This window comes from Barbatula barbatula, assembly GCF_947034865.1.
Source record: "Barbatula barbatula genome assembly, chromosome: 24".
NCBI lineage: Eukaryota > Metazoa > Chordata > Actinopteri > Cypriniformes > Nemacheilidae > Barbatula > Barbatula barbatula.
Window position 1 is genome coordinate 3867352 of NC_136787.1, and position 16125 is coordinate 3883476.

Sequence of the window (16125 nt, forward strand, 5' to 3'; positions counted from 1 at the left end):
CAGCAGATTCATGAACCGTGACAGTCCCCTTGCATGTAATTCGCCATTTTCGGTGAGCCGTCATAGGGTTTCGAAAGGGAGGGGTGGAGTGAGCTGTTGGTTGCAATCGCAACCTTGCCGCTGGATATTTCTGACTGGACCTTTAAAGCACCCATTTAAACACCTACATTATTGCATGCTACTTTTTTCTTTATCTTAACAATTCATATAAGTAGAACACAATTCCCTTTTATATGAGTGAACATTATAAACAGAGATCTTTATTAGGGTGCAGTATCTTTAAGAGCGCTCTATACAGATATACGTGTCTAATATACTATGTCACACCCGTTTTGTTTCCCAGCTGTTAACGTTCATAAAACGGACTACTTGTACATGGACCCTTGCTTATATGGGAATTTTTACATAATTTTGTGTTTATTTGTCTGTTTCAGAGTCAGAAGACTTAAAAAAGAACTCAGTTTAGTAGTTTGCGCTCTGACTCTCTAGGTGCGCATGTTTAAACATGTCTTCTTCATTAGCCTAACACTGCATACAATGCTAAAATCACAATTTGTAATCATTGCCGTTTGCCGTCAGTGGTTCAGAAGTGCTACTTTTTTACATTTACATTTCAGTTAAATTCAGAGTTTAATAGCCAAAGTTTTTTTTATTTTCCATGTTGTTTTAAACGTTAATGAGTAATCATGTTAAATAATCGGAATCTCATGATTTGTGTCATAATCGAGCATCTCTAGTTTGTTCTATCAACTCCGCCTTCCGGAAGAGATTTAAAACGAAAGTCCGGAGAGAGTCTGGAACCTTTCCATTCAGTTCTGGAGTTCCTGGATCATGTCTAAGGCCAACCCCAAATGCTCCCATTGGTTTAGTCACATAGTGACGCCATTCCCCAGCCAGTACCGATCAACATGCCACCCCATCTGTGACTCTTGGTTTGTCTGTACGTTTTAGAGCCAGTGAGAGACTTTCGAAACAAAATAATACAAAAAAAAAACTTGATTATGTCAATTAATTAATGTGTTAATGTGATAATAATACGTAAATTTTCCTAGCCCTAATAGTTATTAGAAGATCTACAACATTGATATGTTCAGTCTGTAAAATTGTTGATTCAGAGTATATGGTCCATCTTATTTTTTCTGTTGTTGTGCTTGTAAATGCTGTGGTCTTGTTGGTGCCATACAGTGCTTTATTTAATCAAGGTATAGTCAGTAATGTAGAGTTTTTCTGCTGTTTCCAGCTGGTAGTTAAAAGCATTTTATACTGTTTGAAGATTTGTAAACTGGAGATGCAGGTTATATTCTAATCCATTGTATTTTAAGATAATCATGTCTGATTTGTTAGAAATAATTAAAAACAAATTACCACTCCTCCAGTCCTTGATATTTGAATATAGTCTGCCTAATATTAGTAGGTATCCTCTGGTCTTGAGGAAATGTAAAGCTATCACTGGCATAGCAAGAACAATGAATTTCATGTTTATTAATAATGTGTCGCAAAGGAAGCATTTAATGTAAAAGGAAAAGCAGAGGGCCTAAAACTGTTTCCAGTGGTGCTTCATTGTTGACTGGTGATTTCAGTTTAAAAAAGGGGGTACAGTAACACCTGGATTAATAGAATGTAAACCAGGATAGTGTAAAACCACTAAAACCAACACAGTTGGATATGTATTGGATTTTCGAAATTGTATAAACATTTAGTAAACTTTGTAAACCCACTAAACTTAGAAAGTTTCCACCATTGAATGTAAATATAGTTTATTTTGTAACATTGAATTACTCTAAACTACTTGGCACTGTGTGCAATTCAGATGGTTAAGATTATTGGTAAGCTATCCTTAGTGGTTGAGCAATTTTAGCAGATCAGTAATCTGGAGTAGACTGAATGGCTGTCACCATCACCAGTTGGAGTGCCCTGCAGATTCACAAGAGGCCACTCATTTTGGACTCCAATTCCCATGACTCATTAGCCAGTATTGCATTCACATGTGTATTGTTATCTGCTGCACCTCTGCCTATTTAAACTCAGTAACTGCAGTCATTTGTTGCAGAGTATTGTGTGTACCTGTTACAGTGCTAACCTAGCCGTTGTCTACGATTCCGGTTTCCCCTGCATGGTATTTCATGTATTGGACAGATTACCTGTGTTTGACTTTTGCCTGCCTTATGTTTGTGATTTTAGTTTATCCCTATTAAACTGCTGCGTTTGGATCTGCACCCAAGTCTCCCTGTGTTGCACCGCGAAGTGGCACTACAGTAGCTAGACTTAACATAAAATATAGGAGACAAGAAGGTGATTTGAGATATTGTCATTCAGAAATATTTCAGCTGTTAATCTATTTTGGTTTTGTGCTCTCTTTGTAGATTTTTGTTGGGGAGATCTCAATGTATGTCATGAAGTCCACTAGAGAAGCCCTCATTGCCCAGGAGAAAACCATCGTGACAGGGGAGTGTTGCTATCTGAACCCTCTCATTCGAAGAATCTTTAGGTTTATTGGTAAGTTTACAGTTTAGATACATTTTCAGTGATTAATACAGTTCAATTTGATGCCAAGAGTTCATACACACTGGTGTCCTAGCAGAGTAACCAAAGTTGTGGTTCAGCACAGTAAAGCAGACGTCTACAACATTTTTCGGGGCAAGGACCCCTAAGATGAGAGATGCATGGAGCAGGTTAAAATTGCAATATGCTTCAATGAGTCCGCACGAACATTGGTTGTAATATTTCTGTAACCATGCCTTACATTTTTTTCAAAAATGACGTGCCACTAAGTGCACGGCCCAGGCGATAGGCAGATCTATGGCTATCAGTGTCGTGGTGCTCGAGCACCATCTCTGGCTGACGCTCACAGAGATCAAGAAGGCTGACAAGGTCCCCTTCCTCGACGCTCTGATTTCCGCTACCGGCCTCTTCGGACTGGCGATGGAGGGTTTCGTAGAACTCTTCACGGCAGAGCAGTAGTCTTTGCAGGCCATGAAGCACTTCTTGCCCAAAGAGCTCCGACTCAGCAGCCGGTGAATGCTTCCCCTGCTGCACCATTCTGAGATGAAGGTGAGGAAGAGGAAGGGACCAGGTCTCGCTGTGGCTGGAACTCCTTCAAAGAAGTAGAGACTGGAAAAACGAGCCATAGAACCGGTTCCACCTGACCAAACAGAGTCCCCAAAAAGGATGGCGGTCTCCGGCCCATCCCCTATCTCAGATATCTGAACCACGCCCTTATGAAACGGCGCTTCAGTATGATTACACTAAAACACTTTAATTACACTTCTCCCTGGATCTAAAGGATGCGTACAGACGATTCTTGAAATTCGCCTACAAGGGGGTTGCATATCAATAATTAGTCTGATTGGACAGCATGACGGTGGTATCCTGCATAAATCACCAGGGAGGCCTCACCTCAAGATGCCTTTTTTCCCTCTTGGAATGGGCCCAGTGGAATCTGCTTTCACTGAGGGCAACTCACGATCCATGCAGACTGAACTGAGGAGCAGATATGTTATCTCAGAGCAATGTCCCTTCAGTGGAATGGACGCTATAGCCCAGGTCGGTTCAGCAAATCTCGAAAGTCTTCGGCAAGGCAGAAGTTGAGCTTTTTGCCTCAGAAGACAACACTCATTGCCCAATTTATTTTTCGAGGGGCAGGGACGCCTTTGGCCCACAACTGGCCCAACCGGCTCCTCTATGCCTCCCCCCCCGATCGCTCTCATACCACAGACGATCAGGAGGATCAGAGAACAGGCGATCAAGGTGCTGTTCGTAGCCCCACTCTGGCAGAACCAGCCTTGGGTTGCTGTCTTACCTGCTCGTAGCAGCCCCGTGGCCTTTTCCCTGAGACAGGATCTCCTCTCTCAGGCAGGCAATACGATCTGGCATCCCCAGCCAAAAAACTTAAAATGCAGGCAACTCCCTCACGGTCGACCGCCGGCCATACAAACACAATAAAACACAACATAAAGTCCAGGCCTGTTCCTCTCTCGCACTTCACTGTTGTCGCTCATCTCTTATGCTTCCGGAGCTCCTCCATGAGAGATGAGAGACCGGTGCGCACAGCTGACATTCCGGCCCAGGTCCTTTCTATTTATGACTAGACTGCTGGACCGCACCAGCAGCTAGCACATTGTTGGGACGATCAACCGTATTAGGCCATCTATTAGCTTGCCTTTTCCGCCTTCTCATACCCTATCCCCGATTAACTGGTGTAACGAGCAAGGCGAGAGCCGTGAGGGAACGGCCGAGGCCAGTGACGCGAGTGATGATGAGTGTCAGCTGTGCGTGCACCGGTCGCGCATCTCTCACGGAGGAACTCTGTAAGCATAAAAGGACCAGCGACAGGAGAGAATGATGAGAGAGGACCAGGCCTAGACATTATAATGTGTTTATATGGCCGGCAGTCGACCATGAGGGAGCTGCCGGCATTTTAAGTTCATTTTATTGTTTGTTTATTTAATAAAATGTTGAACGTTTGCAGGTTCCCGCCTCCTTCCTTCCTCTTATTGAATCATGTTCCAACTGGTGTTTTCGTTCCACTTGTAGCACAGCTGGATTATACTGGTTCCCCATAGCGTCTTGCCATGTAAAAACAGGTACAAATGAACAACAGGTGTGAAACAATCAGTGTAACCATGGAAACTAATGAGGAAACCAAGGCAAACAGGAACTAAACACAGGAAAAGAATAGAAAGCACACCTCAACAGTCAAAAACATTGTGAGACTGACATCTATACATCCATTTGTATGACAGTAGTAGCCTACTGCATCGTGTGAGTTTCACAACCGTAACACCTTTGTTTATCTTCCGAACACAAATTAAGATCCGAGGTCTGAGGTCCGAGACTCCATTTGTCTACAGGGGTTCTACCTCAGTGGTTAGAGCATGGCGTTAGCAATGACAAGGTCATGGGTTCGATCAAAGGGGATTGCACATACTAAGAAACAAATGTATAGGACAATGCAATGTAAGTCGCTTTGGATAAAAGCGTTTGCCAAATGCGTAAATGTAAATGACACATTTCTTATTTTTTGGGGGGAGTTATGAGAGATTATTTGAAGTGCATAAATGTTGTACTGTGCTGTCTGAGCTTTAGTATTAATTATTGATTTGCAATGGACAGAATTTACTGTACAACAGCACCTCCAAAACTCATCAATATTAAATGTATGCTTCAGATATTATGACAAGCAGAATCAGCTAATCTTTCAGGCACTGTGTGTCTTTTATGCTCTAAACGTTTGCAGTAGATTGGTTTTAGTGCACATTTTCCATGTGCCAAGCAAGTGCACCCAAGCTTGATGAAAGATGAAATTAGAAAGTATAGAAATCTTGGATTTACTGGAGCTGATACATAATGCAGTGGAAGCTCTGGTAATAGTGTCTTCTGAGGCTTGGGATTGCAGTGATATGGACAATTGTATCGAGGCCTTTTCACAATCTCGAGCAATCGTGACCAGAGAACATTCTAGCACTCGTTTGTCTTTCTTTGTCCAGTGCTGGTCTTATTTTCTCAAAGGTTAACTTTTTGTTCAATCTTTCTTTGCTCTAAGAGGTACAATTCAAGTAAAAATATAGTTAGGGAACAGGTTACCCAAAAATTTGCATTCTCCCGGCCTTTACTTACCCTCATGTCATTCCAAACCCATATGTCCTCCTTATGTCTGCATAACACAAATAATTTGGAAATAATATCCTGTTCTAACTCGTGTGTTATAATATATTTGTGCGAGGAACCAAAGTCTGCGAACGAGATGAGTAGTTTGTTTTCTTTCTCTCTTTTTACATTCTCTTTCTCACATTACTCTTTATAATGGACATCATAATTGCTCGCAAAATATATTAAGTTGAGCAGAGTAGTTTTGTTTGTGCCAAATGGTATATGCAAATTTTGCTTTTGCTCTACTGGGCATCTGTAATCACTTCTGGATTTAGATAAAATAACAGATTGTTCCGTCAAGACGGCATTGGTATTCATTGTCATCCTCCAAGCCCTTGTCTGATTTGCTTATATTTTCCATTCCTTAACTTGGAACAACTGTATGGGAGTTCTTTTATTTATTAACTGTGAAGCTTTTTGGTTTCTCACAGGTGTGTTTGCGTTTGGCCTCTTTGCCACAGACATATTTGTCAATGCTGGCCAGGTAGTGACTGGCAATCTGGCCCCATACTTTCTGAGCGTCTGCAAGCCAAATTACACAGGGATGGATTGTCACTCCAACCACCAGTTCATCACCAATGGAAACATCTGCACTGGGAACCAGATGGTGGTGGAGAGAGCCAGGAGATCATTCCCATCCAAAGATGCATCGCTCAGTGTCTACTCGGCTGTCTACGTCACTGTAAGAGACTTTAGTGTGTAGCCTAAATTGTCTGTTTTGCAGCTGCATAATTCACTTTGGTTGTTATTGCTTTTCAAGCTCATTTTCAAATATATTGATACATTTTCAGATATTACTGCAAGGGTTGTTTGCTTCTGTGAAAATAGCAGTTTTGTGGTGCACTCCTTTCAATACCCTATCTAGTGCACTATATGGGGGTAGGGAGTTTGGAAACAGCTAAGGATGAAGATCATAATGTAAGAAAATGTAGTACCTAAATTTCAAATGATTTTTGATAAAAATGAACAGATTAAACATTTTTAAACATTACATTAGCATTCTTCATGATGTTCAAGTAATTATTAAAAAAAAACAACATAAAACATTGTGAAATATAAATCAAAGAAAGAAACATGAATTCCTGACACCACATCCCGATTATATCTTAAGCTTATATCTTACTGGTCAAATTTTCAACCAATTCTGTTTTTACAAAGTTACTAAAATAGTTACATTTTGACCGTAAAGCGTACAGTTTGGCTCAAGTGTGTTTAGGTTCTCAAACTGGGGGCCCTAAAATGTATTCAGGGGCCACAGATATTGTGGCAGTTTATGAAATATATAAGTTTTTCATAAATGTTATGCAATCCAACATTTGAAACCACAAACCAAAAGAATTGATGTTCCAGCATTGTATAGCTTAATATGTTTTTGGTTTAATTACAACTCTTTAAGTTTAAGATTATGAGTCTTTTATTTGGGGGGCCGCAAAGTGATGCACTCTACACAAGGGGGCCGTGCAACTTAAAAGTTTGAAAACCACTGGTTTAGAGCATCTCTCACTCTCTTTCTCACTTCCCATTTCTTTATGGGGAATGACAGGTTATTTACTCCAATTCCATTCTTTATAATTCACCATCATTTCCCACAGGTGAAGGATGTGTATTTATCTAGCTTCATTTTTTCAGTCACCTGCCACATAATAAAGCCAATGAATAAACTGATGTCTTTTGTGTGCCTGTTTTCAGATGTACATCACGAGCACCATCAAGACGAAAAGCAGTCGCCTGGCCAAGCCTGTGCTCTGTCTGGGGATCCTGTGTGCTGCTTTCCTCACTGGCCTGAACAGGGTGTCAGAATATCGCAACCACTGCTCAGATGTTGTTGCTGGCTTCATATTAGGAAGCTCTGTAGCTCTCTTTCTGGTGGGTTTTGTTGCGTTCACAATCTATATTGGTTACATTATGTCATTTGATTCCTACATAAAATGGCTTAAAAATACAATATAGTGGACTGTTGTATATATAGTGCATAAACACACAAGCAGTTTGGACACAGAGAATTTGTTTCTTAAAACCTATGAATTGTGAAATTAATATTGATGTGTGCATTGATGTGTTATGGTAATGTCAGTAGGTTTTTTGTAGCCATAAATCATTATTATTCGTTACCCTTTATGTTTGTCACTTGGTTTTGCAAATATCGAACCGATAAAACGTATTTAAACATGCTTGTCAACTCTTGACAACACAGTATGCAATCATTAAAAAGCTGTTTTTTATTCCCGTTTCCTAAAAAACAGCAAATCTGGACATACAAGGTTTCAGAAGGACAGCGACGATCATATTCATTATTAATAACTGTTCTTATTGTTGAAATCCATTCTTACTGTAGGGAATCTGCGTAGTGAACAATTTCAAAGGGAACCATTCTACTCCCGCCAAGCAGAAGCAGGATGATTATCGTGGACTTCCATTGATCACATTCCCACGTGTGGAAAGCCCCCTCGAGACCCTCAGTGCACAGGTGACCTCCTCTCCGAAATCCGTCTTCAGCACTTTGCACATAACTGTTCGTTAATGTCATCAAATCCCAGGTTTTAATAGGCCGATTTTAACATCGAGTTACACAGCGTTGCTCACTATAAAAAAGGTTTGCACCGCTTTAACCTTTGGAAATTAAACCGTGCTGCGAGGTATACTGTCTAAAATGAATGTGGTAGGAGAATATTACAGAGAGTTATTTAGGTATGAACAACCAATTATAAAACGCCTCATTTGCTTACCTTATTAAATATTCATGCAGCTGCTGAAACATTAATCCGCTGTTTAGTTTCAGTGTCTGATGGGAACCGGTAAAAATGTTGAACAGTGATTATTAACCACTGCCATGAATAGGGGGTATTATGCTAACTGTGTTTATACAATCCATGCTAATGACTTAATAAATATGCAAATACAAACATTATCCCAGGGTTCATAACTGTGGAGTGTGAAATCTTGAAATGCTATCTTATGGTTATTGTTTGTTGCAAGAAATGTATTAATATACTTCTAGTTTTGCATAAAGTTAGAATTTTGCAACAACACAATGCTAGCAATGAGTAATTTATGTATGAATGGTCACCAGCGGAAGAGAGCTGTTTTACCGAATAACAATGTTTCTGTGATTTCATCATAGGCAAAATGCGACTGGTCTAAAAACCAATACATTAATTTAATGTCTAGGACATGCTCACTAATTCCACCGTTGTATATTGCATTCAGCTGCCATCTCTGCCTCGTACTACATTATAGCGATTTTCATGGGCGCAATTAGATATTCTAGTTTCTAACCATTCTGGTGTTCTGAAAGCTATACATCCATTTGTGTAGTAGCCTACTGCATCGTGTGAGTTTCACAACCGTGACGCCTTTGTATATCTTCCGAACACAAATTAAGATCTGAGGTCTGAGACTCCATTTGAGTACAGGGGTTCTACCTTTATCTGTGAAGCGAAAATAATATTTTTTGTGATGAGTTCTAGTATTGTAGCAATTTAATCAGTGTCATAGATTATATAAGTATATGATCATATTGCATAAGTCATTTTCGCATTGTAATATGAGATCATTTTCATTCAGAGGCATTATTTAGAATATATCAAATTTTTAGATCATGTGACAGTTTGCTTAAGATATACACTAATGAACAATGACTACTATTTATGTGATTTGCAGTCAGTAACCTGGTTAGTATTTCCCAGTCTTCGTTTCATTCTTTCTTGGCTGGATTTAATAAACACTGACGGAAATGTTCAGCCATTCCCTGCAGTAGTGAGCTTTTTGCCATCCGAGTAAAAACACAAAATTCTTTAATTTAAAGAGGCTAATGCAGCTTGCTATTTATATTTGCCCCAAAATAGGGCATGAGGTAACCGATGCCCAGACAGATGCATTTTATCATCTTAAACAATAGGGAAATACGACGGTTATTTTCTAAATAGATTCTGACGTTCTTTGCTGCCAGCAAAATGCCTCTGAAGAAACTGTTCTGGGTCTGAGAAATTCCCACATTTGACACAAATTCTGGTGCAATTTAGTGCTGGCAGAAGAAACCGTACACACCATGTACGGTAAACAAGAAAAATCAGGCGTCCTATCATTTTCCCGACAAGTCTATTGATTTAGTTGGAATTGGGATTGTGAAATTATATGTTCCACTCCATGGTTTTCCGGTGTTCCGGTTAAACTGGCTTGATGGGTAATTATTGTTTAGGGGACAAGTCAAGTCAAATGCTTATAACTCTCAAGAAGCTCACGGCTCTCTGAATCCCATTTTGTTTTTCTTTCAGAACCATTCGGCATCCATGACTGAGGTCACATGACTAAGGGGGCAGCACCGCGTCACTTTCGCTTCACCTCAACACTTCTAGGCACAAAAAGTTTTTTGTACGGTGGCATACTGTAAAAAAAAGAAAAAAGACAGTATTATGTTATAACTAGTTGTACCTAGAAGCCACTGTTTTGTACATTTTGTATAAGAGAGTGCTGTAGCTTTCCCTCATAAAGTCGACACTGCTCAGTTCACGTCCAAATGTATGCCTACTCTGTCACGTTTTACATCACAAAGTAAATATATACAGTATATATATAATGTAATTGAGATATTGATGTTGTTATGTGGTATTTGTACAAAGAATGATTTTATTTAGATTTTTTTTCTGTACATTTTTGGACAAAGATCATTTTGTATTCTTTTTGTTATCTGTATAAAGAGTTGCCTGCTGATTTTACAGGAATGTTTTTTGGTATACATACTTTTTGGTGTAAGCTTAAAAAACGTCAAATTGTTACACGTCGTTGTATCTGATTCTTCTTGGGCATCTTTGAATGGACATGTACTCGGCATGAAATACACAAAACTGTTTGAATAACCTGTTACTCTGACTTGTGTTTTGCTTTTCTTTAAAGTTTGCATTTCAGAATTTAGAAATGCTAAATATATTTTCTGGAGTTGTCCGTCAAATAAATAGTCTTGTAGCTGAGTCAAATCATTTTGAGTGGGTTTCTTTTTTGGGGGAAAGGCACGTATAATTAAGTCTAGTGGAGTTTTGCAAAATGTTTGTTGAAAGATGGAGCAGTGCCAAAAGCATGTAATATGACAGCAGCCACATTGCAAGCTATAAACAATTTTGTAATGCTTTGCTGTGAATGATGTAGCTTGGATAAATTGCCATCTACACATTTATAAAATGTATAAAAAGTATCCATATTTTAAATGAATCGACACTTAATTTATTTATTACCATGGAATTGCTATTATATGTACACCTGTATTGTAGTTATGCATAATTGTTTCTTTAACTTTGTAAACACATAACTCATGTAGAGGAGAGCGGGAACGCAAGTTAATCTTTTTTGAAAGAGATAATTTTTCAGAAGGCGATATATTTTTGCCCGTAACACAAGTGAGTTCTAGCAAAACCAGGTGGTACTTTGTTCAAATGTTGAATGACTTCTGTATAATTTCACTTTGAAGATAGGTTGCACATTGTTACTTTTGACCCCATCAGTAGTGACGAAAGTAACACACCGGTGAGTCAAAAGTAACACGTCAATATAAGTCAAGTCAGCTTTATTTATATAGCGCTTTTTACAATTTTCATTGTTACAAAGCAGCTGTACAAGAAAACATTGACTATAAGTAAAACATAAAAGGTTATGGAAGTCAAAACACAGGTCAAATATCAGACACACAATAAATTCCTATATGCAGTGTTAAATAAGACTATAAAATTCTATCAGCCCCCCCGACCAGGCAAACAGTGCAAAACAGTTTGCAAACGGTGGCGAGGAATCCAAAACTCCATTGGAGGAACAAAAAAACCTCAGAGGGAAACCAGGCCTAACCAGGGGATTCCAGTTCCCCTCTGGCAAAAATTGCAGCCTCTCCACAAGCTCGACAGTGCGCGCACAACAAGGCAAAATGAAAAAAGTTAGATTTAAAATTATCATTAATAATCTAATAGCGGCTGAAGTCGCCATGTCCTTCGTCCAGCATCCAGCGTGTTGTGGTCAATGGTGTTGAATGCAGCACTAAGATCTAGCAGCACCAATAAGGAGATACAACCTCGGTCAGACGCCATAAGCAGATCATTTTTAACTCTAATCAGAGCAGTTTCTGTACTGTGATGTGCTCTAAATCCAGACTGGAAATCTCCATTAATCTCATACCTCTGGAGGAAGGAGCATATTTGAATTGAGACTACTTTTTCCAGAACTTTAGATAAGAAATGTAGATTCGAAATAGGTCTGTAGTTAACTAGTTCTCCAGGATCCAGATGTTTTTTTTGACAATGGGCCTTATAACAGCCACCTTGTATGCTTTAGGCACATGTCCTAATGTCAGAGATGAGTTAATAATGCTAAGTAGAGGATCTTTAATTTCTGGGAGCATCTCTTTCAGTAGATTTGTAAGTATAGGGTCTAGCATGCATGCAGTTGATTTAGATGATCTAATGATTTTAGATAGTTCATCGTGGTCTATAGTAGAAAATAAATGTAATTTCTCCTTAGAGGCGCTGTAGTTAGTCGTTTGTTCAGCGGGTTTCACTTCTGGTTGCACAGTTATAATTTTTTCTCGAATATCTTGGATTTTAATTGTGGAATAGTTCATAAATTCATCACTGCTATGCTGGTATACAGAATCAGAAGTCGCTGACGATTTATCTTTGGTTAATTTAGCCACTGTATCAAATAAAAACCTAGGGTTATGCTGGTTTTCTTCTATTAGCGATGAAAGGTAGGCGGATCTAGACGTTTTTAGGGCTTTCCTATATTTTTTAATACTATCCTTCCAGGCAGTACGAAATACCTCTAATTTAGTTTTCTAAAAGTTGCGCTCCATTTTTCGTGCCGCTTTCTTTAGAGCCTGAGTGAGTTCCTTATTCCACGGTGTCGGTCTGTCATTTTTAATCTTCTTTAAGCGCAGAGGAGCAACTATGTCTAGCGTTTCCGAGAAGGTGGCATTAACATTTTCAATGATAAAGTCAAGATCTTCAACATTATTATTCCTGCTAGAGATTTGAGACAATTCATGCAAATTATCAAGAAACGCACCTTTTGTAGTCGAAGTTATTGTTCTACAATATTTGTAACTTGGAGTTTGATTTGCCACTATTGGGTAGTGAAGCAAGCATGATACCAGATAATGATCCGAAATGTAATAAGCTAGATCTTTTTTGTGTTACTCTGGTTTTTATTAATTTAACTGACTATGACCTTGTTAATGTGTAACTGCAAACACCTTATGTCTTTGATCTTAGCAAAAAAATATTAAATTACATTTTCATTTTAAATTTCAGTTTTATCATTTGCACGTTAAAAAAATAACCTGATAGTACAAACTTTAATTGTTTCGAAAATGTTATGATTGTCAATGCATTTTATAAAACGTTTTAACACTATGTGTTACTTTCGTCCCTAAAGGAACTCCTGACATTTAAACCCGATTTACTTTTATAATGAAAAAGTCTGACAAGGCGAACTTCAGGATGTGCGTGAAACCAATAGAAGGTCAAAACGTCACAGCATGATCTATCGGTACAGAAATGTAAAAGATTGAGGAATCGCTCCCGCCCATTTTGACTTTGAGCCTTCGAAGATCGTTCGGACGGTTGTACGAAAATTGCGCACGCCATTTCTCACATTTCTGTACCGTGAGGTCATGCTGTGAAGTGTTGACCTTCTATTGGTTTCACGCACTCACGTGATGCGAATTCGCAGGTCAGAGTCTAGTAACTTGAACTTTGCAATGCAGCGAAATTCAAAATATCGTTGGAAGGGCTTGCGTTTCCGGTCTGTTGCATTCGCATGAATGGAAGTCAATGGAGGGAAATGTCAAGTGTGACCGCAGCATTAATTGCTATGTTACTTTGGTCCCGGCTCTCCCCTAATATCGCATAAGCTCTCGCGATATTATTCGATTCGACTCTGGTACATGAATCATAAAGGTAATAAACAGAACAATAACAGAAATTACATTAATAAACAAAACACATTTTAAATTTTAATGTCGTATTCGAGTCATTTTCGTGTCATCTACGGTGGTGAGTATGTGGTACTAAGAATTTCTGATTTTATTAAAGGGAACATTATTAGTGATTGCAAACAACATATTAAAATAAAAAGGCATGTCATGACCCTTTCAATTGGATAAGAGTCATAGCCCTTTTTGAAATTAGTTTCAAAGGTAAGTGTTTCTGGTGTGCCTGCGCCGAAGCTGAGCTCATTACATTTTATTGCACTCACTATTCATTTGTTTTACTCTGGGATTTACCTTCTTGATGATTCTGTCTCCCAGTGCCCACTCATCCACGTATCAGAAATGAATTTCCAACTGAGTGAAGGAGCAGTGAAAGGTAACACGTGAGGAATCTGCTTGTTTTTTATATAAACATTGGGTACTTGGAATTTCCCTGGTCAGAAAGAGTGGCAGTCCATCTGTACCCCTGAAAATGTATCTGAACTGCACGGTCAGTTTGTGTGTATATTTTAAATTTGCATATTAATTTGCATTACAGTTGGATACTTTGGCCGTGTCCCAGTTAAATACTGTGGCAGTTTATTTCAAGTTTGATCCTGAGATTTCTCCAATTCCTGATGCACAGTAGTTGTGTAATTGACAGACTTGTAAAATGAGACGCCGAGATATGAAATCGTTTTGAAATCTAAACTAGATCCTGAATGCTGATCCTTTTCTGGTATGTGCATCCCTGCATTCCTTTTTATATATGGATATAACAGATTATAACAGATGTTGACTGTACAAGGGACCTGTACACAGGATTTCATTTCAATTTATTTTTTAAATATAAAAAAATACAAATTACAGAAAAAGATCGCAAATTTACAAGAAAACAGGAAAAACTTTTAATATACCCTGTAATTTTACGGAGAAAAAATATTTTACGGTATATTTCTGTTTTTTATGAAATTATTTTTGCAGTGTATGGTTGCCATACTATCTGACACAGTTGCTAATTATCTAAAAAGTTTCTCTTGGGAATTATCTAGTTGAACGGCTCCTTAAACGTGATCTGATTGTCAACTTACTTATAACAACACCAACAGGCTACAGACTCTGCATTTAACAACATTGAGTAAACGGTTAAACAATCAAGGTTATTGATGGAAAAAGTGTGTAAACCACTGAGCTCATTCACTAAGGATCAATACAGGTTTTGACCTGCAGCTGTATAAAACTAAAACACCGGCTTCACAACAGAACTTTATTCAAATACCAAAAAGCTCATAACAGATAAAAGTTTCTATTTGATTTTTTTACCTTGACTTTTTTGTACCACATGTACCATTTGGGCAACGCAAATGACTGCACACCAGCAGCATAACCTCAGGCCAGCTGTGCAAGAAATTGAAGAATAATAGGGTTGGGTTGTATTTCTGCTTCAGGGTTTAAATGACATATAGCCATTAATGGACCAATGAATTCTACAGCAGAATGTCAGTACCTTTGCTTTCAATCAAACAAAAGTTGAATCTAAATGAAATATAATGATACAAAACACAGTTGCACGAAATGTTCAAACTAAAGTAAAAGCCCCACGCTTGCGTTAACAAAAACACAGCAAGGTGGAAGTAAGGACACACATGTACAATTCAAATGATCAAAGGTTACATGATTATAGACCAATGATTAAACCTCCACAATAGTTTGAATTAAACTGTTCACATAAATGAGTTTAATCAGATGAAGGAAAATCTAATAATATATGGGAATTTAAATTATTAAAATAAGTTCCATTAAGGACCACAATGTACATACTTGAAATCAAAAAATGAACTGGTGTGGCATCATTTCAAACGAAATCTTGCCAATACGAAGTTGTTCGCTTTAGCAAACCATGTTGAACTCCTCACTTTTGATCTACCATTGGTCCTTAGCCACCACTTCGACATGAGGATATTTTCCTGTTTATTTTGCTTCAAAGAGGTTAGACACGAAAGAACACTAAAAAACAGTAAGATGTGAGAATACACTGGAGTGTCGTGTTGTAGAGATTCAGAAAAGTATTTTAGAAAAAACAAAAACTTGGATATTTGCAACAAAGGATGAAAAGGACGAAGAAAAGAGTGGCAATGAGGAATCAAGGTAAAATAATTCTACTGACTGTGTTATGTCTATGTTTCTATGTAATGCGTTTTGTTAAACATCAATCTCAGTCTAACCTCAGCCTTCAGAAACACAGCGGTGTATATCGTCAGTCATTCATTTAAAAAATTGTGGCAATTTTGAATAAGCTAAAATAAGGATTTAGTTTTTGCACATTCTGTGTATTAATGGAATACTATAGTTTTAATAACTAGACTGCTATTCATAAATGGGCAGTTTTACTTAAAAACATCATATGTGTGTATCCCAACTTTGACTAGTTATATACACAAAGTTAAAGTGGTAATTGCCAATAGGGATTCAATTTGCTACTGAATGTTCGCACATTTCCTTTATCAATGACAACGAGTACAAAATAGTAA

At 38.3% G+C, this 16125-nt stretch overlaps 1 protein-coding gene across 1 annotated transcript in view; it reads left to right on the forward strand.

The window, feature by feature from the left end:
- The window catches only part of plppr1 (phospholipid phosphatase related 1), a 60382-nt gene extending 49758 nt beyond the window's left edge, over positions 1–10624 (forward strand). Inside the window, exons 4-8 of the mRNA XM_079449461.1 lie at positions 2364–2496; positions 6081–6331; positions 7339–7515; positions 7985–8116; positions 9924–10624. Coding sequence (XP_079305587.1) covers positions 2364–2496; positions 6081–6331; positions 7339–7515; positions 7985–8116; positions 9924–9956 — 726 coding nt within the window. The 3' untranslated portion in view covers positions 9957–10624. The remainder of the gene's footprint in view (positions 1–2363; positions 2497–6080; positions 6332–7338; positions 7516–7984; positions 8117–9923) is intronic.
- The last annotated feature ends 5501 nt before the right edge of the window (positions 10625–16125 follow it).